The sequence below is a fragment of the Drosophila simulans genome, chromosome 2R (assembly GCF_016746395.2).
Source record: "Drosophila simulans strain w501 chromosome 2R, Prin_Dsim_3.1, whole genome shotgun sequence".
NCBI lineage: Eukaryota > Metazoa > Arthropoda > Insecta > Diptera > Drosophilidae > Drosophila > Drosophila simulans.
This window is the reverse complement of record NC_052521.2, coordinates 5,944,780-5,972,396: the sequence shown is the minus strand read 5'-3', so window position 1 is coordinate 5,972,396 and position 27,617 is coordinate 5,944,780. Positions and strand designations below refer to the sequence as shown.

Sequence of the window (27,617 nt, the reverse complement as noted above, 5' to 3'; positions counted from 1 at the left end):
TGTGGCCATTGCTCAGGGGTGGCCAAATACCATGGGCTTCAGTTAACGATAGTGCAATATTTTTAAATAAAATTAATTTAAATACATATAATACACATAATGTTAATAAAAGAGTGCAAAATGAAGATCAATGACTTATTACTTCTTAAAAACTGAGCTACAGCTTGTTAAAATTTAAATGCTTATTTTCCCACTAAAGTATTTTTTAAGTAAAGTTTTTATAGTAAAATGCTTTAGCGGTATTCGGCTTCGAAACTGTAGACTTTAATTTCAAAAATGTGCCCAAAATATTCTTAACTATATACAGAAATTTGGGTATACTGACTTTGTTCTAACAAATACAAGGAAGAATATGCATTTAGATTTTAAGTGTAATTAAAGATCAATTTTTAATTGTTATACTAACTTTCTTAAGGCCCTATTTTTTCCATTCAGTACTTAATATTCCATAATGAACTTAATCGATCGTTCAAATTGGATTCATATAAAAATATGAAATATTTAAAGTTTGAAATTCAAACAGACGCGGGCAATTCCAACGGGACATTCCGTCGAGGTTTGGGTCCGTGATAACACTGTAGGAATTTTGGTATTTTTGGTGGGTTCCCGCGGCTTATTCGAAAGGTACAGGCACGGTCACGCTGAGCGTAAATAATTTCTAGGCAAGCGGGCGGTTAAATAGCAAAATAGTCAAGTAAATGTCTAAGTTTGTTCGTTTCTAGTTAAATTGCGGAGCATACACCATGGGAATTGTGTTATCCAAGCTGCGGGTGCGTATAAGCGGTGGCCCACGGCCCGTGGTCCCCGAATGCAGTATACAGCGAATATACTAAGAGGCCCCAAAAATTTTTGTCGTGAATTCGCGAATCTAATTATAGAAGGAAAAGTCCACGGAGGCGGTGTTGGAGGGGCTGCAGACGCAGATCCAGGCGTTGGAGAAGTACATGATCAACACCGAGGAGCGCAAGCGGCGGTTCGTGACGAACTTCGTGGGCTTCACCATCGGAGCATATATCGTGGGCTTCGGGCTCTGGTGGTACTTCTACTTCCCGCCGACCATGAAGGAGTGCTTCATGTACCTGGTGCCGCTGCTGCTCTTCCCCATTGTGTGAGTGCTACCATCTGATCAGCTCTAAATCCGGTTCCTGACCCACCTTTCTCTCGCCCGGGCTCTAGCATCATCTTTCTGCGGCGGCTGTTTACGTGGTACTTCCAACGCAAGCTCAACAAAAATGGCGATAAGCTGACTCGTCTGAAGGAGGACAAGCGCAAGATATTGGAGCAGGTCATGGACAAAGAGACCTATAAGGTGGGGTCACAACTTCCCCTTGATTACACGTCCGAGTGCAGACTTCTTATCAGAGCTTAGAATATTTTATTTATTTTGGCTAAGATGCGTAGTGTAAACCTTATAGCACTCACGCACTAGCTAAGAAGGAACCATAGAAAGGGCACAGGTAGATCGCCTTTCACCAAGTCGAGTTCCCGCCCTTTTTTGTATTGTTTGTTAGGCCAATGCACTTGTTTACATACTTCGAGCTATATCATGTATTATTCCCACAGGTGGCGGTGAATCTCCTAGAGCGTTTTGGCGACAAGAAGCAGCTCCGCATCAGCGGTCTGCCGAACAGCTCAACGCCCAACCGCCCGCAAGTTGAGCGGTCTCCACTGACCGTCGCTGCCGTCCCGCGAACTTCATCAGCCGGAGGACAGCAACAGCAGCAGCGATCGCTGGCTCCATACACCAGTGCTTACCGCAACAATAACAACAACCAGAACACTTCGCTAAACAGCAGCGTCATCAGCTCACAGTCACTGGGACAGATGACGTCAGCTTCGCCGCAGTTGCGCGCCGTTCAAGAATTGCGTCGGCGATCGCCTTTTCCCATCGTGGACGATCGGTCACGAAGTGCCCTCGATCGCATTGTGGACTTCATCGTGGGTGACAGTCCAAAGGATCGATTCGGCATGATCTGCAAGGCGTGCCACGCCCACAACGGTGGGTTATGATTACTAAAGGAGAACTTCTATAATTAGGCATAGAAACATTGTATATCGTAGCTGAGAAACCGGTTATGCTTTCGCTTTCATTGTTTAGTTCGCTAGCTCTATGATCCACAAAAGAATCTGCTTAATTTAAAGACAATTCTTTACATTTTTCAAAAGCTGCAATGTTTTATATGTTTACTTTAATAATTTTGTTGTCAGCATTAGGCTGCATACATCTTAATCTTAACTTTGTTATCGTTTTAAATTGCAGTTCTACACGAAAAGATTAATATATCAAATGTTGTACTATGTTTATTGTTAAACAAATTGGCCTCCTTCACAGGAATGCTGCCCAAGGAGGAGTACGAGTACACTACCTTCCGGTGTGCCTTCTGCAATGTACTTAACCCGGCAAGGAAGAAGCGACCCGTGGCTCCCCGGCTCTCCCTGGAGGCACCCTCGGATACCGCAAGCAAGCGAAACGACAGCTCAGAAAGTGAATCATCCGACGATGACTCCGGTATATATTCAATCAGATTGGGGAGACCCGTAGTATATAGTCATTTTATTGGAATTCTTGTCACTAACTTTCAGTGGGCTTGTCTAATTATTATTACTTGTATAAGTTAGGTTCGTCTATCGGTTATCTAGTGAAAAGCATAGCAAATAACTGACGCTGAACTAGGTAGCACTGACGAAATTAACTTCTGCTAGTAATTTGAAAATAGTTTCTCAATATTATCACTGAAAAACGACCCAACTGAAGTACTCATTTCTTTTTTAGATAAAGAGCCATCTGCACGAAGAGCCCTGCTTCAAAAGGTGCCATCTGGTGGAACTGATATGGATACCACCGCCGTAACGGAAGACTTGGCAATGGAGACTGAGACAATCGAGACTGGACCTGCAGCCGCCAGCATCAGCACAGCTGAGGTGGCTGCCAGCTCCTGAGGGCACCTCGCCTTTTAGGCGCCAGTCAAGCAAAATTCTTGGATTATTTGCTTTTAGCTTACTTATTTAATTGTTTATTGGTAAGCAAATTTGAAAAAGAATCATCTGTTATCATGAATTTATTGTCGAAGAAAACGAATACATTGAATGGAATACATTAATCCTCGAGTAGCCCGTACTTTCTTTGGGTCACCCACCTAGTCGCCCGAGGTGTGGGCGGAGGCACTCCCACAGCTGTCAGCATAGAAGGAAATTGATAATTAAAATCTAGACGAAATAAGGCGACAACTAATGGCATAATAATTTAAAGCATGCCGCAGCGTGTGACAAAAAAGGCGAACCCGACAACCGTCAACCGACATCGCTGGCGATATCACTTGGCCAGCAGCGATACAAACTTACCTACAAGCCCGAGAACACACACATGCGACTCGCTCTGCGACTCCAGACTAACACTGCATTATGCGAACGGTCAACAATTTCAATTTCGCTGGCTTTTATTTAGCTTTATTCTGTTTTTCCGGGCCATTGATCAAGGCTAACGAGATCGATCGGCTGGCTGGCTGGCCTGGCCGCCTGGCAATCTGGCGGTGCAGCAACGTAACATAACGCATTAGCCGGCCAACACCAGCACCAACAGCGCCCACCTACACGCGAAAAAATCACGAGATGCTTGGCACTTAATTTCGCTTAAATAGATTGATATCCTCGGCAATCGAAACAGGGATTAGCACAGGATTGTTTTCTTAAATATCTTTCTAACATGAAATATTGAGTTTAAATCTTAACTTGTCAATCATTTTTAGTATTAATTAACTGAATTACCTTTATGAAAGCCATTGATTTATTCATTATTTTAAATTGTTACATTTATGGCCTGTTTGATAAGTTAGATTTGTTGTTGGCAAAACTAAATATATTGGGACTTGTAAAATGTATTTTTAGCATTAAATTCTTTTAACTCTCTTCAGAGCATGTAAACTTACAGTTGCATAGAAGTATACTCTGGATTTCTCCCAGTGTGCTGGTGTTCGGCAGGGGCAGGGAGCGGATTGTGTGGATTGGACGGTGCCGCGCCCGCGCAAATTCCTGCCAGCGGCTGGCGGCAAACACAAATTATAAGAATTAAACTAAATCTGTTACACCGTTGCCAACAATTGGGCACGTCTGTCCCCGAATATAACATGTTCATATGGCCAACATGGACGCCAGTCCGTCCGATGGTCGTGTGCCGACCCGCGGGCACTGGGCGCTGCCTGATTAGCTCATAATTTGTGTGGCAGTGCGAATTGCGATATTTTCGCTATTTTCCGCGTAATTGAATTTCCCAACGCAGCCCGTCGTCGGCCAGGAAGTCGGCGATCGCTGGTGCGTAAGGCGGTCTCGAGCTCAGTTTCACTGGCACTGCTGCGTGGTGCGAATGACTGGACGGCCGTCAACCTACAACGGGTTATCGGAAATAGAACTGCCAGCGGATAAATCCGAAACTAGGGCTGCAAATATATTATATATTATATTATATTATCTTAGCTAGAATTACATACCACTATTACTCCATTAAATATGAAATTAAATTGTTTTATTGAATTAGTTCAAAGCCAGCTTAGACTACTTTAAGCCCAAAAATATGTATATGACATTCTGAATCTGATAAAAATTTGAATTTGTTATAAAGGAATTATTTAAACATCTATGTTCTGTAATTAATAATATATTATTTGTGAATGTGCGAAAGATTTATCAGACTCAAGATTGTAAGCCTAACCTAATAGCTATCTTTCAGATGAAATGTAAAGCTGTTAGAAAAAGTGATTTAATGGTTTTGAAACCCAAGACTTTAGATACCTATCCTGCAGCCCTAGAACCTAGAAGTGAACTTCGGTGCGACCCCGCCTCTCGAATGCTGCGCATTGAGATCTAGTGCAAGTTCGCTGCACCGAAACCCGTTTGCAATGACGCGGACCACCGCTGCCTTCCGGGCAGACCAAGACCGGGCGACATGTGGCAGTGGCATGCCAAGGCGATGGTGGAACCAATGGCAGGCCGATGGCGCTGGTGGTGGCGACCTGTGCCTCTTACACGATCCGAATCCAAGTCCAAATGCGAATCGGAGCGGAGCGTAGTGATTCACGAACTGATCCGCTGGCAAATGCGGATCGAAAATTGGCCAAACGCCAACGCGACTTTGTCAAAAGTGCCCGTACGAGCCCAGGCTGGAGATTTCTTTTTGGCCGAAATGCAAGTTGGGGGCTTAGTTCATTGCTAATGACGGCATGTTGTCGGTAACTCGATAGGAGTGCGCACTCGTATGTGTTTGCATAGTTGGGTGTTTAAGCATATTACCCGTATGTATGCACGAGTATGTATCTATCTGTCCGTCGGCCCCGTTCGATTTATTTGTCCGCGCTCCGCAACAAAGACTCATAATAATCTGTTGGGCCAATCAAGTAAAATATGCGCGAGATCAGTCAACTACAGAAACAAAAGCAAAAGTAAAGCAAAGCCACTGCAGCAGCAGCAGCAGCAGCAGCAACAGCAAAAGCAACAAGCACAGCAGCCGCAGTAATGAAAGTGAAACCGAGTCTGGCCGAGAGACTCTGGCTGAGATTGAGACCCGGCCAAGAGTCAGTTCTAGGCAGCACCGCTATATAAGCTTGATGGCCGGGCTCGGCAGCAGCAGTGCAGCGCCGACCAGGAACCCAATTGGAAGTTTGAGCTACGACTCCATAGTCCAATTCGGCAAGGATTACCATAAGCCCCACACCAGAACCAACTCCACAACTACCAACCACCCACTCACCTCAGCCAACATGTTCTGCAAGCTGGTAAGTGCCCTTTGAGTCGAGTTTCTGCCCACAAGGATAGCGTCTGAAAAAGTTCCTTTAACTACTAAGTGGATCCATATCTGCAACAACTTAGTTGAAGTTCTTAAGATCTGAAGATCTAAGTTCAAGATATTCTACAGATGTATCTTATTACATTTACGAATTCAATATATTTGTAATCTTTTCACTAGCTTTTCGCTACCTTCGTGGCCCTGGCGGTTGCCAAGCCCCAGCACCAACCTGCTGCCCAGTATCCGGCTGGCGTGAATCCGCAGGACTGCCCCAACTTCCCCATCTGTGATAATGCGCGCCTGCACAATCCGCAGCCGCAGTGGGGTGCCCCGCAGCCACAGTGGAACCCCCAGCCGCAGCCACAGTGGAACCCGCAGCCGCAGTGGCAGCAGCCCCAGCCCCAGTGGAACCCCCAGCCGCAGCCCCAGTGGCAGCCACAGCCCTCGTGGAACGCAGCCCCTGCTGCCGCACCCGGTGGCGATAAGTATCCAGCTGGCGTCAATCCTCAGACCTGCCCCAACTATCCCTACTGCGACGTGAACGCCGGACACGCTGGTGCCCCCGTGGCTGCTCCTCCTCTTCCCGGCTGGACGGAGCGTCTGTATCCCGCCGGAGTCTCGCCGCACCAGTGCCCCAACTTCCCGTACTGCAACTAGGGTGGGCTAGGGCCCACTTGCGGCCAGCCGCAGCTTCCTCTAACGCTTCGCCTTTCCCCAGTTCTCAATTAGTGGACATTAATCTGAAATTCTTTGTTGTTGGCGCCGAAATAAATGCAAAATGTTGGTCAAAGAAATGAGACTTTCTATGGTTAATAACTGCAGATATATGAGGGTATACAAATAGTTCTATTACAAAAAGTAATTGTTAGTTGGTTCATATAACTCTTACTATAATGAACACAAGATTAATTGACAGAAGTAAACATTTATAATAAAATTAAGTACTTTGAACTGTTTACAAGCAAAAAGGTGGATCAAGTAATCTCATTTAATCAAGTGAGAGACTGTTAAGATCCTGCTCCACGAACTTGATTTACAGGAAGGAAAGGTCCTGCTACTTCAAACTTGTATTATATGACGGAAATATCCCAAATTCTTAAGTTAAATTGATAAGAATTCCTAAAGAGTAAAAGGTGTATACTTAATTAAACATTTCCACTGCCCTAGGACCAGTTCTAGCTGAAAAGCGTGCTGAACTAGGAACCAAGAGAGCTCATGCCCCGAGAATGTGCCCTGCCACGCCCAGTAAGTACTTGGACAAGGAGCGGAGTGGACGGACCAGACCGGACCAGATCGGATCGGGTTCGTGGAGATCGTAGGAAGGGAGAGATCGGTGCGGAGCGCACTCAGACTGGCGGTCGACCTCAGTCGGAGCTGGTCAAGTGAGTGCTTTGTGAAAGTCGTTCTTGCAAAACTTCGGCTTAATTGCCGCCTTTGGGAGACCGGCCCAAGGTCAAGTGCAACTGCAAATTAAAGTCTTGCAGTGGGATTAACTAATGGAGCAATGATCCAATCGAACCTATCACATTCCCGTGCAATTCACCTGAAATACGCGTGCAATCATTGCTTTATTTATAATCAAAATGGCATTGCTCCATTTTTGCTCTTTTGCAGATTGGGAAAAAAGTGCAACTCACGAAAGTAATTTTACAAAAAAATTTAATGGGAGGTGATTATGGGAAACTTATAGCATGCAAAGGAATATTCGAACCAAATGATATGTAGTTATTTTCAGACGCCACTTAAAATGCAGATCGATTTGCAAAAATCCAAGGACTTTATTTCTACAAGGACAGTACAATTTATTACTTGGCAAAGGATCACATTCAGATGAAGAGAGGTCCTCCTAAGGCTGCGTAAAAGGAGTACGCCACTAGCCAGAAATAAATGCATACAACTAAAGTATTGGGAAATAATCAAGGATCAGAGGATTATCAAGATAATCAGATACACCGAGCTACTACTTACAGAACATTAAACCATACGTGATCATTACCCAGAACCAAACGACGAGTATGACGTCGGATACTATCAATATGATCAATGCTACCGCCATGATCATAGTCATTATTATGTAGAAGAGCATCCAGCTGCTCCGTAACTAGATCAAATCATAAGTATTATAATTTAAACTAATAAATTGTACTGGTATCTCACCCGTATACTGCCGATGATCAGGAAAACGCAGCTCAGTATGTGCAGCATCACGAAGATAATGAAGAGGGTGTGACCCAAATCGGGAATACCTATGGGTGGTAGGATCAGATCCTTGCTCTCAAGTATACTGCTTCACTTACCCGACTCCCCGAATAAGGCAATAAAGGTGCCTCCAAGGATATCCGCTATAATGTGCAGAATCCCGATTGCTATGGTTCCGATTCGCAGATCCACGAAGCAGCAGCAACTCTGTAGATATATCATGGTGCCAATGTGGGGTAGTGTCTATTTGTGGCTATTTGCTAACAGAGTATCTGAATATATAAGTATCTGGAGTATATGGGGTTTTTATTTTATGTAGGGTGAAGTGTACAAGTTCTGACACTGAAAACAAAAATCCTTTGAAAAATATTACTCAACAATTAGATGATGTTCTACCATCTTATATAGTATATAAATATAGAGCAGGTTTCCAGTCTTCAAAAGTAGGTATTCTAACACTCCGTTCTAAAAACTATAAGCTGAGAAAGCCTTAAATAACAAAATTGTTATTTCTTTATTAGATTAATAATATTTAGAGCCTAAGCTATGAAGCCCTGTTGTCTCATTTTAGGTAATCCTGCCATAAATACCAAGAATGGTTCTGTGTACAGTCGAATTGTGATTTATTTACATTCATTAACTTAGCATTGTACAGTATTTACAGGCTGCTTCAGATGGGACTGGCTGAGTAGTGGGTTTGAAGACAAGCAGGCCAGCGGGCAGATGGCTTACAGCCAGCCGTGTCCGTGGTGGGAGCTCCAGCCGTGGTGATCGTGGTGGTCATCGAACACGTGGTGCACCGGGATCTCCTCGTGGTGGACGTGGTGCACTGGCACGGGAATCTCCTCGTGGTGGACGTGGTGCACCGGCACCTCCTTGTAGATGGGCACCGGCACGTGCTTCACCACCGGCACATGGACCTTCTGGACGTGGTGGTGGTGCACCGTGTGCACCTTGTAGGGTACGTGGATGGTGTGGTGCTCGCTGCGGATCGAAAGTGAAATCGGTTAGATCGAAAGCCGTGTACCATCGCCTGTTAGCTAATCAGTTGCTTGAACCCAGCGTCTTGGCAGACATGGCTATTGCATATTGGCCATTGGCAATTGGCAATTGATTCGCACAATTATGCGCGCATTACGCTGAATTAAATGCCAACCGCCGCCTGCGAAATTCCTAAGCCGCGAGCCAAGCCATGTCGAGATCGGCTAAGTTCAATGGTAGCCAGTGGTGGGCACCGTTTAGAGACGCCTGGGGGGGGCTGGGGCTCTAAGTGCTACAAGCGTTTTGATTGCTCAATTCGATCGCAATCGGACACATATTTCATAGACCCACGGAGCGGTCGCAGCGTTTAAAAAGCCATGCGACCGCTCGTTAGCTTAGCATAAAGCGGGAAATGGGTATTTTTATCGATTCGCTCGGGTTATTTATGGATCAGTTCAGGTGCAGATCGCCGCCGATACTCACTGTTTGCCAAAGAAGCCGGGACTGGGGGCGCAGTAGGCCACGGCGAAGAGGGCGACGAAGATCTGAAAGGGGATAAGGAAGTTAGGTAGTTAGGTCTGGCTGGATTAACGCAAATAGCTAACTAATCAGTGTGATTAGTTTTAATTTGGCACTTAAAAAAGTATGTTCAATTCTAGGGACTTATAGAAACAATACTATGTTCAAGTCATTTTCTTATAAAGTTAGGTGATCCGTTTTCACTTAAAAGAAATCTAAGTAATCTAATGACATGTTAATCCGAAAATGATGAATTTGTATTTCTTCTAAATAGAAGCATCCGTAATTTTTTGAAAAATCTATAAGAGACTTTTTAAGCCATCAGGTCATCTCTTGAAAATCCTAGTTTCCAATTTATGTCCTTTAAACTTCATAACTATTGATGGTATATTTCCAATACGGCGGTTATTGATGCCAGTTCTCAGTTGGTTATGTTTCTATTGGCTATATTTTATTCACGATAGTCCACATGAGTTTAATCCTTTTCAGCTGCATTCGTAGGCTTTTTCAACACTTTTTTCGACCGTTATCCTTGTCGCACTTACGAATACTTTCAGGACGGACATGGTGGCTGGGCTGAGCTCTGCTGCACTCGAAAGGCGATACGAAAACCGGAGCACTGTCAGGTGGTGACTGATAACCACAGGCTGCGACTCATCCGTTTTATACCCGGCGCCAGCAGCGCTTTTGTTGTTGCTGCAAGCCGACTGCGCTGCACGAGAAAGACGTGACGTCGGTGCAGCAACAACAGCAGCAGCAGCAACAACAGCAGCAGCAACATCAACGGCCAAGCGACAATAAGCATAACAGTGGACGCGCGACTGTTAACATGGCCAACATGGTGTAGTGATATGTGATTTGTATTAACCGTCGTTGGCATCTGTTTACGAGGGGTTAAGACCCTCTGGTCGGCGGTGGAGAGGGACTGGGAGCGGTGGTCCATGCTTCAGTTGTCCACAATGGCAGACGATCGAACTTTGACTTGGCGGGGCTTTGTGTAATACGGGGCAAATTACGTTCATTTCATAATCATAATCGCCAGGCAGCGCGCGGAGTGGGGCTAAAATCATTCCGAGTGAATGACCAAGTAGCACATATACCGCCGCCGACTGGATCACTTAGCGGCCTTCTGCAGACCGCCGCAAAAAGTGAACGTGTGCGGCCGGAGACAAAACCAAGTTGTCACGCTAATCCAAATTTCTTGGCCCTTCCATATCGCTTGGAAGACATCTCCACCGATCGACCTTGAATGTCTTCTGCGGTAAGTGTGGTAACTGTCGTCGCTGGTGTCAATTGATGTGGGTCACCGTTGGAGCTACAGGAGTCCAGTCTTGGATGTATCCCCAGCGAAACTCACATCACGACGCATGGAGCACGAAACACGTACGCCGTAAATTTGCAATAAAACGCATTTCGGGCAATTACTTAACAGTAACAGTAGTTGTGGCGCTAATCAAGCAATGCATCACACGATTTTGAAGAAATTCGATTTTGATTGTGTGGATTCGTATTGTTTTTGCCCATTCTACAATGCCACAATGCCCCTGACATAACGCTGGCCACGTCAGCTGCTGTTGCAACTGGTTGTTGCATGTTGCATGTTGCTGCCGTGCTGCGCTGTTAACTCAACTGTCAAGAGCTTCAATTTGCGGCGTGCTTAACCCATTTAAGGCTGAACAAGGAGCCTCTGTTTAGATATCTTCAACTTAAACCACAATATTTACCCTGAATGGGTACACTTTTCCTAGTGTTTTAAGAAATTTATAAATGTTTTCAATACCACAAATTAAATTCTAACTTTCGGGGTATCAGTAAAGCCCCATAAGATGATACAACTTTGTAGTGGCAAGATAAACAGAGCTATAATATCAACCTAATAAAAAGTGGCTACAAACGGGTTAAACCATTAGTATCACTCACTGATTTTCTCTTTCACTCACTCGGCTTTCATGTGTATATATAGGCCAGTGTGCTTTTACTGCGTTCGAGGGCGCACCACTGCCATCCTGCCCCACCGAGCCATCGAACCACCAAAACACCGCACCACCGGCTTTCCCCACCCCGTTCGGCGGGATGTTATTGCATTTGCGGCAAATTGCTCGTTTTAGCCATGCCAAATTGCATAATGGATATTTGTCTGAGCGATAAATATGCCATAGCTTCCATGCCACGCCCCCCCGGCAGCCCGACCGACCCGCGCCCCTTCTAACCATGCGTGCCCGTGGGCAAAACCAAACAATAATCCACCCGGTGGCCGCTGCGGTGGATGATTACTTTCGCTTTCTGCGAACGCGCTGGCAAATCGGCTCGGTTCGGTTTGGTTTGGTTTGGATCGGGATCCCGGGGATCTGCGCATGCAAATACTTCCTGTTGGGTGAGTTTTGACTTCTGTGAATGTGGACCACTCGAAAAACTTGGACTAGGTCCAGAAAGTGTACGGAAAGAAATTAGATCGAGGATTTGATGGTGGAGATGGAATTAGGATAGGATAGGATTAGGATTAGGATACGATCGGGAGTATTATTCCACCTCTTAAACAGATCTAGAATTCATATTGATTTGGGTAGCTTATATAAGGATTCGTAGGGAATTTTAGGTCATTGCGCTTTATGGCATCTTGAATTCACATATCAGATACATACATGTTGTATTTGTAACCTCATGGTTCTCATTAGTTGCACCATCAGGATCACAGCTCTATCGGTGACTTATCAGCTCCGATCCTAGGATAAATTTCTCGCTGTGCAACAGGATCTATTAAGTCAGAGTCGAACAGCTGGCCAGGCTCCAATTGAGACTGTGTGACGCACATGCGGACTCAATGGTCCACTCAGCACCAACATGATGTAAAACACGCCAAGTGCTCGTCGTTATGCAGATACATATGTATGTATGTATGGCCAACCGAAGTGGCCGTCTAATTGGACGGCGGAACATGACCGGCTGTTCAGTCGATCGGTTGAACATGAGTGGACAAATCGTTTGTGATAAAAGCGAACAAGATTGATATGGGATATGCGGCTCATAAATCATTCTAGCGCGTTCCACGAAAGATAGATGTACGCAAAAATAGGATTTACTGCTTAACTAGCAAAAGCGCAGCTTTGAATAGCTCACATTGAGATATCCAAGCCTTTTCGGGTGTCGTAATGCATTTTTGCAAATTACTAAGGTAAATCTGTGAAACTGCAAAGTGAATTGCGCGCTTCAACCAAAACTTAAAGTTGTTAAAGCAATTTCGTTGCTAAGATGTTGCTTGTTAAATGAATAGGTATGCTGAATTAGCGGAAGAAAGAGTGCCTGGCCATAAAGGTTTAAGTTTGGAAAGGATTGGAATACAGAGGTGGATTCAAATGTAAAAATATCAAAAATACAGATCACGTTTAAACTAAGCATAAATAGAATAAAAATTGCCAGCTTGCACTTTCATGTTGACAAAATTCAAACTTTTATCAATTCATGTTCCCATGGATTTGCATATGCGTGCTACTAAGCCAACACGGATGGTACGTGTTATCAGCTGGGTCCTCCTGCTGGCCCACAACTGCCAATCACCTTTGGCCACGATTTATGCGCCCTCGCAGAAATGTTTACCCAATCGGCGTGGATTACATGACGCGGCTGGAGGCATGGATTTCCTGCGGACCATGATCGGCGATCGGTTCGACATCGTATCTGCCGCCAATATCTTCCAGTTAGACAACACGACCTGAAACCGAAATTGAATTTCCACGCAGATCCGCTAGATACGTGGTCAACTCGCGCCCCACCCCCAATCATCGATCGGAGCCTCACCCACTTGGCAGGCGGAGTGCGTCCGCCAAAAGCGCCGATCGCCTCTGCGAGTCGGCTGAATTTTGATGCGATGCGATGCGATTTTGGACATCGATAGGGTCGAGGGACAAGTGCCAAAGCAAACGCTGCACATTCAAGCGGTACGAGCGATATGTGGAGCAGCCCCAAATCCAAATTCAAATCCAAATATTCACAGCCGCAGATTGTTTGGCAATGCGGGGAAGCCTCAGGTGGCGGCTTCTGTTGTGGTCATTTGGGCCTCAACTGCTTTCCGATGCGGACTTGACCCGCTTGGGGCGGAGCTCCTCGGTCATTTATAATTGAGAATGCTCGAGAACGACCAGCCAGCGGTGGAGCACCTTGATTTCATGATTCGTGGTAAGTTTTAAAAAACTGCTACTGATTTTACAATGATTAATGGCCATTAAAAAAAACTAACAGGTAGTAGTAGTGATAGTGATAGTAGTAAAAGTCTATACCTGTTACTTGTAGTAAACATATATTAGACTTGTTGAGCAGGTAGAAGGAATCATTTCCTTTAAATTATATATACTCTTAATCGGAATAACTAATCGATTCAATCTACCCATGTCCCTCCGAAGTTCTGTATGACCTTCGAAATCTCAAGTACAAGCCAGAAATTTTAGATTGCGCAGATTTCGATTTAGAAGACTGTCACCCAAATTAATGTCACGCCCAAACTTTTGAAACATTTTTCAATATTTTTTGTCATTTCCAATGATATGCCAACCATAAGTTAATATTTTTTGGCGTTAAAGTGGGCTATAACTAAATTTCTTTCTTTCCAATATTACGTATAGATAATATATCATTTATATTTAAAATGTTTAGAAAACTATATTGAGAGTTAACGAGTTAACCAAAAAAGGAAATGCAAATGTTCTACCCAATCTTACTCTTTTCAGTCCAAATAATTTATATTTATAACTTGGCTATTGGGCAATCCCCATTCTCTTAATGACCCGTTTAGAGGCGTAACCTCTGCAGCGCCTTAGAATTCCTCGGAGTTCCTGGTATGCAAATGAGCCGCCACAATGAGCTCATCTTGCCTTCAGCGAATCCCAGACCAAATCCGAATCCGATTCTCCTGCCTCTGCCGAAGTCGACGGCGGCGTCTACGTCCATCGCGACTGCGACGGCTGCGCATGCGCCTGCGCAGACTGCGGCGCAGATTTGCGAAGTCGATGGCGAGGCGCTGATGAAGAACAACCCCGGCCTGAATTAGACGGCGCCAGCGAGCATGACAAGGTCGGCACTTAAAGGTGTCGCCAATTACGGGCCTCACCTCGCGACCTCCCAAACTCCTAACTTCCAATCCACACACATGGGGGAGTCTTCATCTACTTGTATGGTTTTCCCATTCGAAAATCTCTTTTTCGAGTGTTTTGTGAAAACTCGCTCGAGTTAACGCTTCAGTTAAAGCCTGAATGCACTTGTGGGCAGTGGCAGCGTCGGTGGGTGTCCGTTAAATTTGAATTTCACACCGCTTAGCGCGCTCAGCAATGCGGAAAGAAAACTCTCCAAGCGCCAAGCTGAAATTCTGGGATTCTTTGCTTCAGGTGCTTCAGGTTCTGGATTCGACTGCTCCACTGATTCCCGGCTTCTTCTGGCCAAGAAGTCTCTCTCTAATTGCATCAAAAGAAACTCAAAACACAAACGAAATAATCACGCAAATGTGCCTTTGTTTTGATGTTTGCACAGTGAAGAGTCTATGAATTCGTATAAGCGTTTTGCTAACAGCTTAAAGATTCGGTTTTTACGTTTTGCGGTTATAGCTTAGTTTTTGTTAACATATTACCCCACAAAATGCAAACATTATCTGTTTAAATAAATGCTTTCGACGTGATATGGTCTGCTATTTTTAACGAAATTTAGGGCCTGCACCTATTTTATAATTTAATGGCACTAAAGAAACCAATAAATTTCTGTATTCTATTATTTCTAGCTCATTTTAAAGGGCATTTAAAGTTTTCTAGCAACGTGAGTAAGTTTCGTTGTTACAATTTCATTTTAAACAATTTTCGAGAGTCATTGCCAGGAGTTGGAGGCGGGGGGCAGGGGGCAGCTTGGACGAACCCCCAAGTTGCTCTTGCCCCTCCTCGAGAAACCCCCCTCCCAGCAACCACTCAAGTGGGCGCAGCGTAGGCAATGCTAATGATGATAATGATGATGACGATCTGTAGAGCCAAGCTCCATCGCCTCCTGCTCCCCTTTCCCCTTTCCCATTCCCCACCCCCTGCCGCCAAACAACTAACACTTGAAGTGAAGTTACCATCTAAATAAACAACTAAATTACACTTTGAAAAAATCTTGCCAAGCTGCCGATTATAATTAGCCAAAAAAACTTCGTTCCTCACTCTAGCTTTTATTTATATTTTCATACCTTATCAACACTGATTTTTAAGTATTTCATATCCTAAGCAATAGAATAATCTAATTGAAATTAAAAATGTTAAGAACAATTTCGCAATTTAAACTCTAATTCGCTTATTTTACTTTAGATATATATGTTACTTGTTGGTACTCAATTAATCTGAGTGTGGCAACAACAATTCACCGATAGAGATGCTTACCCGCTGCAGCTGCCCGCGGCGCTGCCGCAGCACTGTCGCGTCTGCGCCGCTTTCTGCTCTTCCGATGAGTTTCGAACACAACTAAATCAGAATTTTATTCAGTTTCAATTGTTTAGCGAGTGCGGATCGGCGTCGAGTGCGCGAAGCAGCGAAAACAAGCCAAACCAAACGAGACGAGCCCCACAATAAAATAATAAAAAATAAAATACAATAAAATAATACAAATAGTTGAATTAAATGCAAAAAGAGGGGCAAGGAACTAAGAAAGTAAATTAAATTAGGTGTGTACGGCTGAGGCTTTCTTGTCATTAGCGAAAATTTGAAATTTTCAAAGTGTCAAAGCGCGACGGAAATGCCGTTATATTCGCTACATTTCCCAACATAATTTACCGCGCCCCAAAAAAGAAGAAAGTCGCCGGAACAATCTAACAATTTTCACCAACGAAATTGTTTTATTTTGGTTCTGGGAAGAATTCTTCGCTCTTAATTAATCATCAAGATTATTAGCGTAATGATTTTTTGTTTCTGGCAACTATGAGCAAATAAGTTATTATTATTTTAGGTGCTTTCGGCATTCCGATGGCTAATGCTGGATTTACGCATTGATGAGCACTTTGTCATTCGGGTTTTTAATTATCGGCCAACTTCCAAAACTTTTGGTCGAAAGGTCACAGGCACCTGTGCAGTGAACTCTGACGTCATCGCCTGTAAGAAGGCATCGCGCCGCTTGGTTGGCCAGGTTATTGACTCTCGCCCTCCCTCTCCCACTTGAAGTTACAGGCCGGACCCCCATCATAATTATGTGAGTCGGCTTCTTCCGCAACCGCAGAATCTTAAGCCGCCTCTTGCCCGCGAACCCATAAATAAAACCGATCTTGGCTCATTTTAACGATCTGCATATTTTGGCAAGATAATTAACGGTGAAAAGAATGTGAAAAGTAGCGAATCGTAACGCGAAAGCCCCAATCACAAAACGAGAAGAGAAAGAAACACGCGACTGCAAAGAAAGGCGGAAGAAAGAAGCAGAAGGCTTCCACGCGCCACCAACGAGTCTCCATCTCTCAGTTCGAAATCTCGCGTCCATCCCATCGGTGCCTCGAGCAAATCTTCTGGCCAGAAGCCCAAGTGAAACCGCCGATGATGCAAAAAGGGAAGTGCCAAAAGAAGCGAGTTAAGTGAGAGCAAATCTAAAAGAAAGCATCGTAATATCGAAAAGCGCCGCTGGGGTTATAAACTAATCGGACCCCATGATCGCGATCAGCGATAATTCGCTTGGGCAGCGATTAATACGCCTCCAGGTGGCATTTCTCCTCATCGGTCTCTTGGATTCTACGAGGGCTCTGACGGTCGACAATCAGTTGGTATCCGCAAGAAATGGTAAGTGAAATATGGCAAATTAATTCTCGCAGCTTCCCATAGAAAGAAGTATATTTACAAACGGGAAAACTTTATTAAAATGTTATGATTTAATCCGACGTTTTGTATAATATTATTCTTCGTTTTAGAACCTTAGGTTCACCTTCGTTTGAAGCGCGACATTATATTGCTAATCAATTTGTTTGACTGTTCGATTCATCTCTAAATATAAACAAGTTTTTTATTTTTTTTTTAATTTAAATTATATACTTTGTTTACCACAATTTTAAAGATTTTTTTATAAAGGCCTAGTTAAAACATTTATAAACAGCAATTAGCCTAATATACGCTTACCATTGGTCGTTACAACCGGCTTTATACCCTTTTAAGAACCTTTACGAGCATTATGCAAATGAGGAGATCTTACAACATGGTTATAAAAGAGTGCTTATTGAGTCATTCGCATAGTAATGTCAATCATTGGGATATAATAGGATCTTATTTAGAACTTAAATTTATCGGTGATTGCGTACAATATAGTGCAACACAATATTAATATGAACTTGGCTTAAACCCTTAGTTAATTGGACAACTTAACCATTTTCTTTTTATTAATACAATCATTCGAATCATAAATTCCTGGCCATAGTGTGCTCACGTATTAACCACTGACTAAAAAACAATGTTAATTTCACTACTTTGGAATCATTCAAATATTCTAAATGAGGTAATTTCTTGGAAAAGAGCATGCCAATCTAATAACCACAGGCTGGGGGCCAATCCATCAAGCATGTCAGACCACAAACACCGCAGAGCAATGTGTTTTGTTTATGGTTTGACCTTTTTGAATTATTCATGCACTGACAAAAATTCTATGGGTCACCCCCCAAGTGCGACCCACCGGCACGCAAAGTTAATAAAATTCAAATTCAAATCCGAATCCGAATGGAGAACAAAGCCAGCGAACAATCGAAAAGAGACAATTGCAGAGTCAATAAAACTAACCTACCGTAGAGTGGACCAAGTGGAGCACCAGCGTTGGCCTTGAAAGTGCAAGTGGGGTGACGCAATTGTTTGGGAGCCAAAAGGAGTCGGGGGTGGAGCGGGAAGGCCTGGGTAGTTGCTTAACTGCCAGCTGAACCTTTTGTAATTGGGATCTTGCATTCGCCATCTTGCATCGACAGACTGCTTCGAGCGGATTGCACTGGAGGCGATGCTGCCATTTGAGAAGACCTTCCGCACCGAAGACACCAACTCGCTGAAGATGTGCAAGGAGAAGTGCCTGCAGGCGGGCGAGAAGTGTCAGGCCATCTCGTTCGGGTGAGTCGTCTTCCACCTGTCACCCCTTGATTGCCCAATTTCCATCTTATGTATATATGTGTTTTCCTTCTCTTTTTTTTCGGAATTTTGCAGTGTTCATCGACGCGGAAACGGCACTTGTCAGTTGTCATCGGAGCAGTACGGCTCGGGGGGCGGCGGGCGTCCAGGGGGCGTGATTTTCGATCCCGACTTTGATCTGTACACGCGCAAGACGAACTGCTTCGACTTGAGCGACAACTCGATTGCCGCTGGTCCGCAGCCCGTGCCCGGTCCCAGTGCCATTTCACCCGGACCGACGCCACTGGATCTGCCGAACAGGCCCTTGGATGTGGGCAATACGCCAGTGCTGGTGGTCAACCCCACGCCACACACTTCGGGGAGTCCACCGCCTCCGCTGGGACCGTCTCTACCGCCACCTGGCGTGGGCGATCGGCTGTACTTCTCGCACGATCTGTATCCGCTCTACAAGTATCCCACGCTTTACGAGAGCAACTATCCGTCGCCCAACGAGGAGGCCTACATTCCCGGCGGCTATGCAGCCAATGCCCCCGAGGTGGACGAACGGTATCGGCCCCACTACGGACCCATAGAACCAGCGGACGATGAAGGTATTCGGCCCACGCCACATAGCCCTCCGAGACCCATCTTTGGCTTGGGCTACGGGAATGGTTATAGCTACGGATCCCCGGAGAGATATACACCGCCGACAGCGAGGCCATCGAGTGGTTCTTCGGAGGAGCGACCAAGCTATGTCGCTAGGCCACCTCGTCCCACAGCCGATCGTCCGGAATATCCGCCCGGACCTCCACGTCCTACGGCCGATCGTCCGGAGTATCCACCGCGTCCCTACGAAGGCTCCACACCGCCCTCCTATGGACCACGGCCGAGTCCCAGCTACGATCCCGATCGCGAACCACGGCCGGACTACACCAATCGACCGGATCCGCCGTCCCTATCGCCGCAAGTCGGTTACGGTATGAATGGCCCATCGGCACGTCCACCCCCACCATCTTACGAGGGTCCTCCTCCACCACGAGATGAGTACGTTCGGAGGAACGGCAGTGCCATGAGGCCTGGAGACGGATACGGAGGATACGACGACGACAAAACGATTGCCACATACTTCAATCCGGATGACTATATGCAAGGGAATAACAGTGAGTTATCCATGTTTTATTTCAAACATACAAATATCATATTGATGTGTAACTAATGTTAATTAATGTTAATTAATTAGTAAATACATTTTTTGGTGTATGTATAGTACTCGCACTAGCGCACTTGTAGTGCTCTTCGTCACTACGTTAACTGCTGTTAGTGATAATTGTAAATACAGATATTTATTTTCTCTTATCAAAAGGAATAAAAGATAATACAAATATTATAATGCACAAGATATTGATTTTGAAATATCCTTATAAAGCATTTAGTAATTCATGTCAATATACCTATTATTTAGCTCGCTAAATAATGATCTTGCATTGAGATTGAGATGCATCTTCTAATTACTTAAAACCAGTTGATTATCTAAATTAACGTATTCTTATTTCTTGTTATAGAACGACCAATGCCCGGCGATAGAGATAGAGATCCGAATAGGGACCGACTTGGTTATCCCATGGATGAAATGAAAGGTGAGTAAACGAGAGGGCTGTCATCTCCTGGATTCCCTACATTCAACTAATTCATGGATTCGCGCTGTCCCCTTGGCTAACCCCTTCACCTTAGAGGCCTGTGCCTATAACCATATAAATAGACAATGACACGGGTCACTTGAGTGTTGCAACAACAATAGAACAACTAAAATTTAGAATTAGCATGGCGCACAACTAAAACCCATTAGCTTTTGGGACCCACGGCGACCGACTGGTCAAGTGACAGATGACAGACGCCCGCCCGATTGACCCACATTCCCTTGCTTTTATTTGCGTAACAAAACTAAACCCATTAGCCTGGCATAATGCTCATCGGATCTGGGAATGGGGGGTGGGGGGTGTGTGGGCGGTTGCAGTAAGCATCGGCGGCATTATTCACAATCGCATAAAATACACAGTGGAGCCAAAAGCTCCACTAACTAACCCACCCACAAAACGGTATAATAAATAACGCTGTGGCCAAAGTTTTGATAAATGGCAAGCGCAGTAGAATGGAAATGCAGGAATTGGGGTCACCCACATGGAATATTAGGCATTTCGATTCTCTTAGATCATTTTGCACAGAAATGAGGTGTAAACGTTTTTTATTTAAAGTTCTTAATAAGTATAAGTTCCAGAGGAAAAGCTTTATCCCATGCAGTTTTGAATATTGAAAATTGATTATTTATTTAAAGCGTGCTATTTTGTATAGTGTTTAAACTAAAAGTATTTTTGTTTATCTACCATTTCTAAAGGCCATCGCATTTAAATTGTATCAGGCTAATTACAACATTTTTGCCAGATGATCCAACGAAAATTAATTCCAGCAACTATTTTCCGGTCTCTTCATTTAATATGATCTCATTACTTTACAGAAGAAATTGAGTTGTCAAATGCAGAAGATTTATGACATTTCTGAAACTACCAAGCCAGATCATCAAAGAACGATTTGTGTTTTGATTTCGACGCGACTTCCTTTCGGGTTTCTCAACTGTGACGAAGTGGAGTACATGAACCCAGCGGGTGGCGGTGACATAAGCCTATCGAATATACCATATGCTACATGCCAAGTGCCAAGTGCCAGTTGCCAAGAGAATCCAAGTTCAAATGCCAAACTTGATGACGTTGGCGCAATTAATTGTGTTTCTGAGGTGGCGTGTTCGCTAGTTAGTTTGCTTGCTTTTATTTGGCGTGGGACAGATCGTAATTTACACTTGGAGATTGGGCTCCAGCTGGCTGGGAGGCGGAAGCGATCTTCGCCATAGGTATCTCTAGTTTTTGGCGGTTCTATGGCGTTGTGCAAGATCGGAATAGAACAGAACGGAGTGGAACTGCACTCAGCTTGCACACTCCTCCGGCACTCATTGTGTGCAAATGCGAACACGGAGTCGGTGCACAAAAACCACCCACATTCGGGGCTCGAGTTCGCAGCACCACCACGATGCAGTGGTGCTCCGCCTGACAGCAATGACATTGATTCAGAAACGGAAATGCACTGAAGTCGACTGCTTTGGGAGCTTGACGGAGGGATATGATCGATGGACTCATATTTGTGGTCAGACATGATTGGGAAATGCAGCGAAGTGCTGAGAAATTCGCCAAACACATCTTGGCAAAAACAAAAGACTTAGGAAAGGAACTTGACAGTACAGGAATAAGTTATCCTTTTCAATATAATACACACTTGATTATAATTTTTTATAGTTAGTTATAGTTAGTTCTTTCGAATTGCGTCAATGCAGGTTTAATAACTCAGAGGTTTCATATATAATATATAGCTTTAAATATTAAAATAGTCCATCCTTGAGCAGAAAATAATTAAACAGTCATAATAACCCCTTATAAGCCCGTAATTTATTGGACTATAATCTAGCGGCTAACTGTTTAGGTATAACTATTCCTAGTGCCTCATTAAGACCGCTCTTATTGAAACGATATAATAAGCATCATATCAGGTTGCGGCATCCTTGAGCTGGGTCTGTTAACGGTTGGCTGCCCCCCATCAGCATCGCATCTCGCAGCGATCTGTACCCTCGTATTTTCATCTGAATCATTGGCGAAGATAGGCATCTTCCACCGAAAAAAAGCCCCACTGAAAATGCTCATTATACCGCAGAATCCAAGGCTTCTGGGCAATGCGAAGTGCTCTCCGCTGGGCGTTGGGTTAAAAAGAATCCACTGAAAGTGGGAGTAATTTTCTGAGATTTTCTGAGCGGCGGAGCGAAAAGCTCCCGGCTCAGAAGCGCACAAGCGAAAAGCTCGGAAAACGCGCGCGATTTTCTAATGCCGTATAAAACCGCAAGCTTGACCACAGCCGCTGTTCATTCGCGATTAGAATCGCCAGCGCCGCGCATCCAAAATTTCAAATTCGTCTACGGAAATCGTGTTCGCGTCTGCGTGTCCTGTGTGCGAGCGGGATGGCCAGCTGGCCCATTGTTTCGAGCGCTTGACATTGCACAGAAATTAATTAGCCCAGAACGCAAATTAAGCCATTACGTAATCACGCCCAAATCACCGCTTCGGCACAATAAACTCCAAAATGGGTAGTATCTATGGGCTTCTGGCGCTGGCTCTGCTTTTGTGTCGCGTCCACGACGGCGGATCGAAGTTCGTTAGTCCTACGCGACACACCGATCTCAGCAGCACCATTATCATAGTGGAGGACGCCAAAGGTAAGGTGCCATGCTTGTGGGTCATTCCACCTGGGGCCAAGCTCTCGGCCGAGTTTCGGAGTGCGTATTAAAGTAATTTGCATAATTTCCATCGTTCTGCGTGAAAAACACTCCGTCTTGGCTGGCAATTTTCCCGGAGATTATCTTCGGTGGAGTACAAGGCACCCAACATGACTCGAACATAATTTACTCGAAGCGGCAGCGGATGTGCCGCAAAAACATGGCAGCGAGAAGTAATTCGACCCGCAACAGAAACAGAAAACGACTTGGACACCAATGCACTTGGGAAAAGAATTGTTCCTCTTCCTGCGAATTTCAATTTTACAATTACAATTCGTGTTAGAAAGTGAAATGGCTTTAACAATTATTCTGATGGTTTTATAAACGTGTATTTTTTTATGATAGCCACAATTGAAAAGAAATCTTAGCTTTTGATTGTTAGGTATGGTTGTTAAGTTTAAATATGTTTTTTTACGAGTTATTTAGACTGCAAGGGATTTGAAATGGAACATAGTAGTTTCTCTATTGAATGATCGACAATATATAGCTTCAAATGTATAAGTGGTTCAGTGGCATAAGCTCAGATTTTTTCCAAGTGCAGACACCCATAAAGTAACCCAGCCCCGATCTTGAGTTCTGTCCTCGCTTCACTGCCTCCGAAAGTTGAATGGTTGTTATATTTTCCGACTTTTTTTGCTGCCCACAATTGCGTAAGACGCAGCATCTGCAACTGGCACTGCAACACCCATTTACTCTGCCTTTCAGCCTGCTTCCGACGAGTCCTGGCCGGAAAACGGATAGCACCCCACTTCGTGCGCCGCTCCATATCCTGCGAGCGGGTGGAGGAGTGCATGCGGGAGTGTGGTCGGGAGCGGCGATTCATGTGCGAAGGCTTCAACTACAGGCTGGATCCCTCGGGTCACGGGCAGGGCGACTGCGAGCTGGTCGAGATGCCGCTGGCCCAGATGGACCTGTACTCCAGTCCGGATCGACGGGATGCCAATTTGCTGAGGCATCCCGACTACGACTACTACGAGAGGGACCGCAATGCGCCGAGCAGCTGTCGCCGCAGCGCTTGCCAGGATTGTTCCAAGGGTCCGGTTAGCAGCCAGCCTGTTTACTTCAAGCCCAGTGGAGGAGCAGGGGGATATGGTGACCGTGACCGTGATCGGGACAGGGACAGGGATCACTATCGTCCTCATAGCAACACGGCCGTGGATCGCTATCGCGGTCCATCTGGTCCTCCGGGCTCCTCCTCCTACGAACACCGACCGCCCTACTCCTCCGAGTTCCATGGGTCGCACAGCTCATCCTCCTCGGCATCCTCCTATGAGTTCTCCTCGCATGGTTCGGGATCCAGCTCGGGTTCCAGTTCCGGATACTTTGGTCACACCCCACCCAGTAGTTATGGCGGTGACCATCCCTACGTCGATCGCCATGATTCTCCGCACTATCGCCCCGGAAGACCGGATCGCTGGGAGACTTTGCCGAGTAGCTCCGGTTACGATAGCTCCGCGTACAGACCGCCACGTCCGGAAACGGATCGCATCGATAAGTACCGTCCACCGTATCGTCCTGGCTCGGATTACTCGCCCTATCGACCGCCAAGTCGCCCGTCGCACAACTACCTCGATCGCGATGGAGCAGGACCTCCAGGACCTCCGGGTTCCAACAAGAAGCCAAACAAATTTGTTCCCTATCTGATTGGCGGCGAGGACAACTGGGGGCACTACGGTGGTAGTTATGGTGGCAGCAGCAAGCACTCCTCCTCATCATCCTCCTCCTACTGGGGTCTTACCGAATCCCAGAGGCGCAAGGATCAGCACGACTTCAACTACTTCCAGCTGGGTGCACCACATCGCGAGTCCAACTCGGTGCTCAGCTATCCAGGCTCTGGCTACGAGGACGATTATCCCCGGCGACGCAACGATTATCGTCAACAGTGGACTCGGCGAGCGGGACCAGATGGTAAGTGGCTTTCATGGTATACCTGTCTTAATATAAATTCTATATTAGTTATTAAATCAAAAAAGTCCAATTATACGACAAACTTTTATGATGAGGAAGAATTGCTTAGAACTCCTGACTTATTAAGCTTCGTTCGATCTCCTACCTTCTGAGCAGAAGGCATCTTATAGTCGTGGAAATCGCAATCAATTATCAATTTAAATAATTAATACCCACAGAATGCTCGGCTAAGACCAGCGAGGGATTCCGGCTGCACAAGACGGCCGTGCGGCACGCCTACAACGTGCCCACCTTGACGGAGTGCGAACGCCTCTGTTCGGATCAGCGGCCCAGCTTCGTCTGCCACACGTTCAGCTACCGGTATAACCAGGCGGGCCGGGATAACTGCATGCTCTGCGACCGGCCCATCAACATGCTCGACTACTACGTGGACATCGAGCCGGACCGGGACTACGACATCTACTCCATGGCGGACGACATGGACGTGTGCCGGCAGCCTCCACCACGACGACATGATACCGCCGGTCCTAGCACCGCCCTTTCAGATCCGAGAAACGCACGTAAGTTGGTTATCTTATGATAAATTTGACATATTTGTATAGTTTTAATAACTATAACTAAATCTTGTTCGAATTTAAAATCTCCTTACTGCAGAGTGCTTCTTCCGCGCAATTGATGCCACAAGATTCTTCAAGTCGATTGTGCGTGATTCACTAACCGTGCGATCTGTGGGCGAATGCGAGATGGAGTGCATCCGCTCGACCAAGTTCACCTGCCGGGCGTTTGCGTTCCGATATGGCCAGCAGCGACATGCCGGAGTCATCGACAACTGCCAGCTGAGTGATTGGCCAGTACGGGACATGGACAAGGAGCGGCATCTCATCCTGGACGCAGCATTCGATATCTTCGAGCGAGCCAGCTACGGGCATGGATGTGAAATCCAGCCAATTGTGGATGAGAAGCACAAGAAACGTGGGTTGATTTGGGGATTAGTAGGAAGTCCGTAGAAAGTATACGTATCCTATCTTTTCTCAGTCTGCTATTTGGGTTACGGATCACCGGCGAGACTGCTTCCTCCGGCCATTAAGAAAGTGATTTCCGTGCCCTCCGAGATGGCCTGCAAGAAGGAGTGCATCCGCTTCCGCGAGACGACACCCTTCAAGTGCTTTGCCTTCAGCTATGGGTGAGATACACGAAATTCATAACCCATTCCCTAATGGCAATCTCTATCCATACACCAGCTCCCATGCCAGCTCCTTCAACTGTGAACTTTCTGACCTGGACCAGACCGAGTTGAAGCAGGATGTGCACTATGCGCACACCAAGGACCGGGACTTCTGGCTCTTCGCCTGGAATCCCTTCGACTGGACCTGCCGCGACAAGGTCAACACCATTGGGGGATCCCGGGTCAACAATGACAGGCGCATGGACATCTTCCGGGAACCGGGTAAACTTAACCTACTAACCTGTTGCACCTCGATCCAAGTGTAAATAACGGGTTCCGGGTGCCGTTCCCGTGCAGCGGATTGGCATTAGTTGTGTATTATTAGAATTAGAACTTGTGTAACTTAGTTTGTAGCGGCGATCGTTGTGTAAATAACGTTTACTAGCATGTACAGATGCCCCAGTCCCAGCATAACCGAAAGACGAATCCCCCCAAAAAAGCTACTAACCGACCGATTGCATGTCACCGTCTCCCAATTTGATTCCGATTACCATCCACCAAATCCCGTGTTCTCGACCACACTAAACTTGCTTCTTGTCCGCTAAAGGCGACGTGGCCTGGCGTCACTACACCGTGTCCGGAAAGCCCTGCCGCCGGAGCAGTCCCTGCGCCAAGAATCTGATCACGGGCTTCTACTCCTGCGAGACGGATGCCTCCGAGGTCGGCTCCTGGGACTACTGCTGCAAGGCGGACCACCCGTGCGGCTACAGCAAGGGATTCGATTATCCATGGTAAGTGGCCAGGCAGGACCACCATGTGGTGAAGCTTTAATGAGCTCACCAATCTCCTCGATATTTTCCAGGTGCTTTGTGGGCGATGAGTCGGACCAGTGGCGCAAGTGCAGCGATCGGTACTTCCCTGGTAAGAACGGCACCCAGCCGACCCACTCGCATCTGGGACTGCCCAGTGCCAAGGAGAAACAGAAGCATCCACACCCACATCACTCCCAGCCGGCGACGGCGGCCAGCAGCGAATACAGCCAGCACCCCCCTCGACCCGGCGGACTTCAGAGTCTCAGTGACTTTGCCGCCGCGCGTCTGTGGCCCGTGACCTACCTGTACAGTGAGGGCCCGCCAAATGCCACCGAGTTCAGCAACTTCGTCGACTGCAACAAGGAGTCGTGCTAGTGGGGCGCTGATTTAGATTACGATTAGCAGATTAAGACATGCTTGTGTACAATAGATACCCACATCCCCCATCCACCATTCCTCCAGTCCCGAACCCTAATCCCAGCCAGATGTACTTGGACCGCGCGGACGTTGTCGTTGTGATCATCATTGAGATTGGATACCATTGTCGTCAGAATCAAGCGAAACCAATTAACTTATTAACTTAACTCCCCTGAATGTTGAATGCTACCCAAATGACAGCTTGCGTGCAGGCATTCTTAGTACCACTAAGCTGAATTGTATGTATTATTAATAAAATTAGTTTTTACGAAAAACGCCTGGCACATGTTTCTCTTGGGTCGATTATCATTTTTTAGTTTGCCTTTTTTTGTAGTTAAATGCATTGTGCTTCGTCACTACATTGACAGTGATTAGAAACTAAAATGCAGTTATTTAGGGTACGAGGCAG

The 27,617-nt window shown here is 45.8% G+C and overlaps 5 protein-coding genes and 1 long non-coding RNA gene across 7 annotated transcripts; 3 read left to right on the top strand and 3 right to left on the bottom strand.

Moving 5' to 3' along the window:
* Positions 1 to 611: 611 nt before the first annotated feature.
* Positions 612 to 3,101, top strand: LOC6733562 (endoplasmic reticulum junction formation protein lunapark). Its single transcript, XM_016167250.2, has 6 exons — positions 612 to 770; positions 879 to 1,108; positions 1,177 to 1,309; positions 1,564 to 1,999; positions 2,333 to 2,509; positions 2,774 to 3,101. The coding sequence occupies exons 1-6, from the start codon at positions 744 to 746 to the stop codon at positions 2,938 to 2,940; spliced, it is 1,170 nt and encodes a 389-aa protein (XP_016026509.1). The 5' UTR covers positions 612 to 743; the 3' UTR covers positions 2,941 to 3,101.
* On the bottom strand, positions 2,984 to 3,681 carry LOC120284371. Its single transcript, XR_005543568.2, has 2 exons — positions 3,343 to 3,681; positions 2,984 to 3,174 (listed from the first exon to the last, which is right to left on the bottom strand). It is a non-coding gene; the product is annotated as an uncharacterized LOC120284371 (long non-coding RNA).
* A 1,913-nt stretch (positions 3,682 to 5,594) lies between these two features.
* LOC6733561 (cell division protein ZipA) lies at positions 5,595 to 6,570 on the top strand. The gene is made up of 2 exons (XM_002080580.3): positions 5,595 to 5,765; positions 5,957 to 6,570. The coding sequence occupies exons 1-2, from the start codon at positions 5,598 to 5,600 to the stop codon at positions 6,431 to 6,433; spliced, it is 645 nt and encodes a 214-aa protein (XP_002080616.3). The 5' UTR covers positions 5,595 to 5,597; the 3' UTR covers positions 6,434 to 6,570.
* A 960-nt stretch (positions 6,571 to 7,530) lies between these two features.
* LOC6733560 lies at positions 7,531 to 8,332 on the bottom strand. Its single transcript, XM_002080579.4, has 4 exons — positions 8,074 to 8,332; positions 7,934 to 8,022; positions 7,745 to 7,877; positions 7,531 to 7,673 (listed from the first exon to the last, which is right to left on the bottom strand). The coding sequence occupies exons 1-4, from the start codon at positions 8,195 to 8,197 to the stop codon at positions 7,603 to 7,605; spliced, it is 417 nt and encodes a 138-aa protein (XP_002080615.2). The 5' UTR covers positions 8,198 to 8,332; the 3' UTR covers positions 7,531 to 7,602.
* A 241-nt stretch (positions 8,333 to 8,573) lies between these two features.
* Positions 8,574 to 10,131, bottom strand: LOC6733559 (histidine-rich glycoprotein). The gene is made up of 3 exons (XM_002080578.3): positions 10,021 to 10,131; positions 9,440 to 9,501; positions 8,574 to 8,959 (listed from the first exon to the last, which is right to left on the bottom strand). The coding sequence occupies exons 1-3, from the start codon at positions 10,039 to 10,041 to the stop codon at positions 8,704 to 8,706; spliced, it is 339 nt and encodes a 112-aa protein (XP_002080614.1). The 5' UTR covers positions 10,042 to 10,131; the 3' UTR covers positions 8,574 to 8,703.
* A 2,292-nt stretch (positions 10,132 to 12,423) lies between these two features.
* LOC6733558 lies at positions 12,424 to 27,483 on the top strand. 2 transcript variants are annotated; one of them, XM_016167252.3, is made up of 12 exons: positions 12,424 to 12,647; positions 16,427 to 17,241; positions 18,405 to 18,540; positions 18,634 to 19,697; positions 20,100 to 20,174; positions 23,612 to 24,814; positions 25,033 to 25,374; positions 25,469 to 25,786; positions 25,850 to 25,997; positions 26,056 to 26,261; positions 26,587 to 26,770; positions 26,842 to 27,483. In XM_016167252.3, exons 2-12 carry the CDS (start codon positions 17,112 to 17,114, stop codon positions 27,164 to 27,166), a joined length of 4,131 nt encoding a protein of 1,376 aa, XP_016026508.1. In that variant the 5' UTR covers positions 12,424 to 12,647; positions 16,427 to 17,111; the 3' UTR covers positions 27,167 to 27,483. The 2 variants fall into 2 exon arrangements, with proteins under 2 accessions (XP_016026508.1, XP_016026507.1); XM_016167251.2 differs by lacking the exons at positions 12,424 to 12,647; positions 16,427 to 17,241; positions 18,405 to 18,540; positions 18,634 to 19,697; positions 20,100 to 20,174 and adding an exon at positions 22,473 to 22,846.
* The last annotated feature ends 134 nt before the right edge of the window (positions 27,484 to 27,617 follow it).

Excerpts from the sequence above, each read along its gene's own strand:
- LOC6733562 (XM_016167250.2), top strand. The coding sequence starts at position 744 with ATGGGAATTGTGTTATCCAAGCTGCGG. Across the intron at positions 771-878 it reads TTGTGTTATCCAAGCTGCGG|AAGGAAAAGTCCACGGAGGC; the intron begins GTGCGTATAAGC and ends ATCTAATTATAG. Across the intron at positions 2,000-2,332 it reads GGCGTGCCACGCCCACAACG|GAATGCTGCCCAAGGAGGAG; the intron begins GTGGGTTATGAT and ends CCTCCTTCACAG.
- LOC6733561 (XM_002080580.3), top strand. The coding sequence starts at position 5,598 with ATGGCCGGGCTCGGCAGCAGCAGTGCAGCGCCGACCAGGAACCCAATT. Across the intron at positions 5,766-5,956 it reads CCAACATGTTCTGCAAGCTG|CTTTTCGCTACCTTCGTGGC; the intron begins GTAAGTGCCCTT and ends TCTTTTCACTAG.
- LOC6733560 (XM_002080579.4), bottom strand. The coding sequence starts at position 8,197 with ATGATATATCTACAGAGTTGCTGCTGCTTCGTGGATCTGCGAATCGGA. Across the intron at positions 8,023-8,073 it reads TGCCTTATTCGGGGAGTCGG|GTATTCCCGATTTGGGTCAC; the intron begins GTAAGTGAAGCA and ends TACCACCCATAG. Across the intron at positions 7,674-7,744 it reads CACGTATGGTTTAATGTTCT|TTGTATGCATTTATTTCTGG; the intron begins GTAAGTAGTAGC and ends CCAATACTTTAG.
- LOC6733559 (XM_002080578.3), bottom strand. The coding sequence starts at position 10,041 with ATGTCCGTCCTGAAAGTATTC. Across the intron at positions 9,502-10,020 it reads TGTCCGTCCTGAAAGTATTC|ATCTTCGTCGCCCTCTTCGC; the intron begins GTAAGTGCGACA and ends ATCCCCTTTCAG. Across the intron at positions 8,960-9,439 it reads CCCGGCTTCTTTGGCAAACA|CGAGCACCACACCATCCACG; the intron begins GTGAGTATCGGC and ends TTCGATCCGCAG.
- LOC6733558 (XM_016167252.3), top strand. The coding sequence starts at position 17,112 with ATGATCGCGATCAGCGATAATTCGCTTGGGCAGCGATTAATACGCCTC. Across the intron at positions 17,242-18,404 it reads GTTGGTATCCGCAAGAAATG|ACTGCTTCGAGCGGATTGCA; the intron begins GTAAGTGAAATA and ends TTGCATCGACAG. Across the intron at positions 26,262-26,586 it reads GGACATCTTCCGGGAACCGG|GCGACGTGGCCTGGCGTCAC; the intron begins GTAAACTTAACC and ends TGTCCGCTAAAG.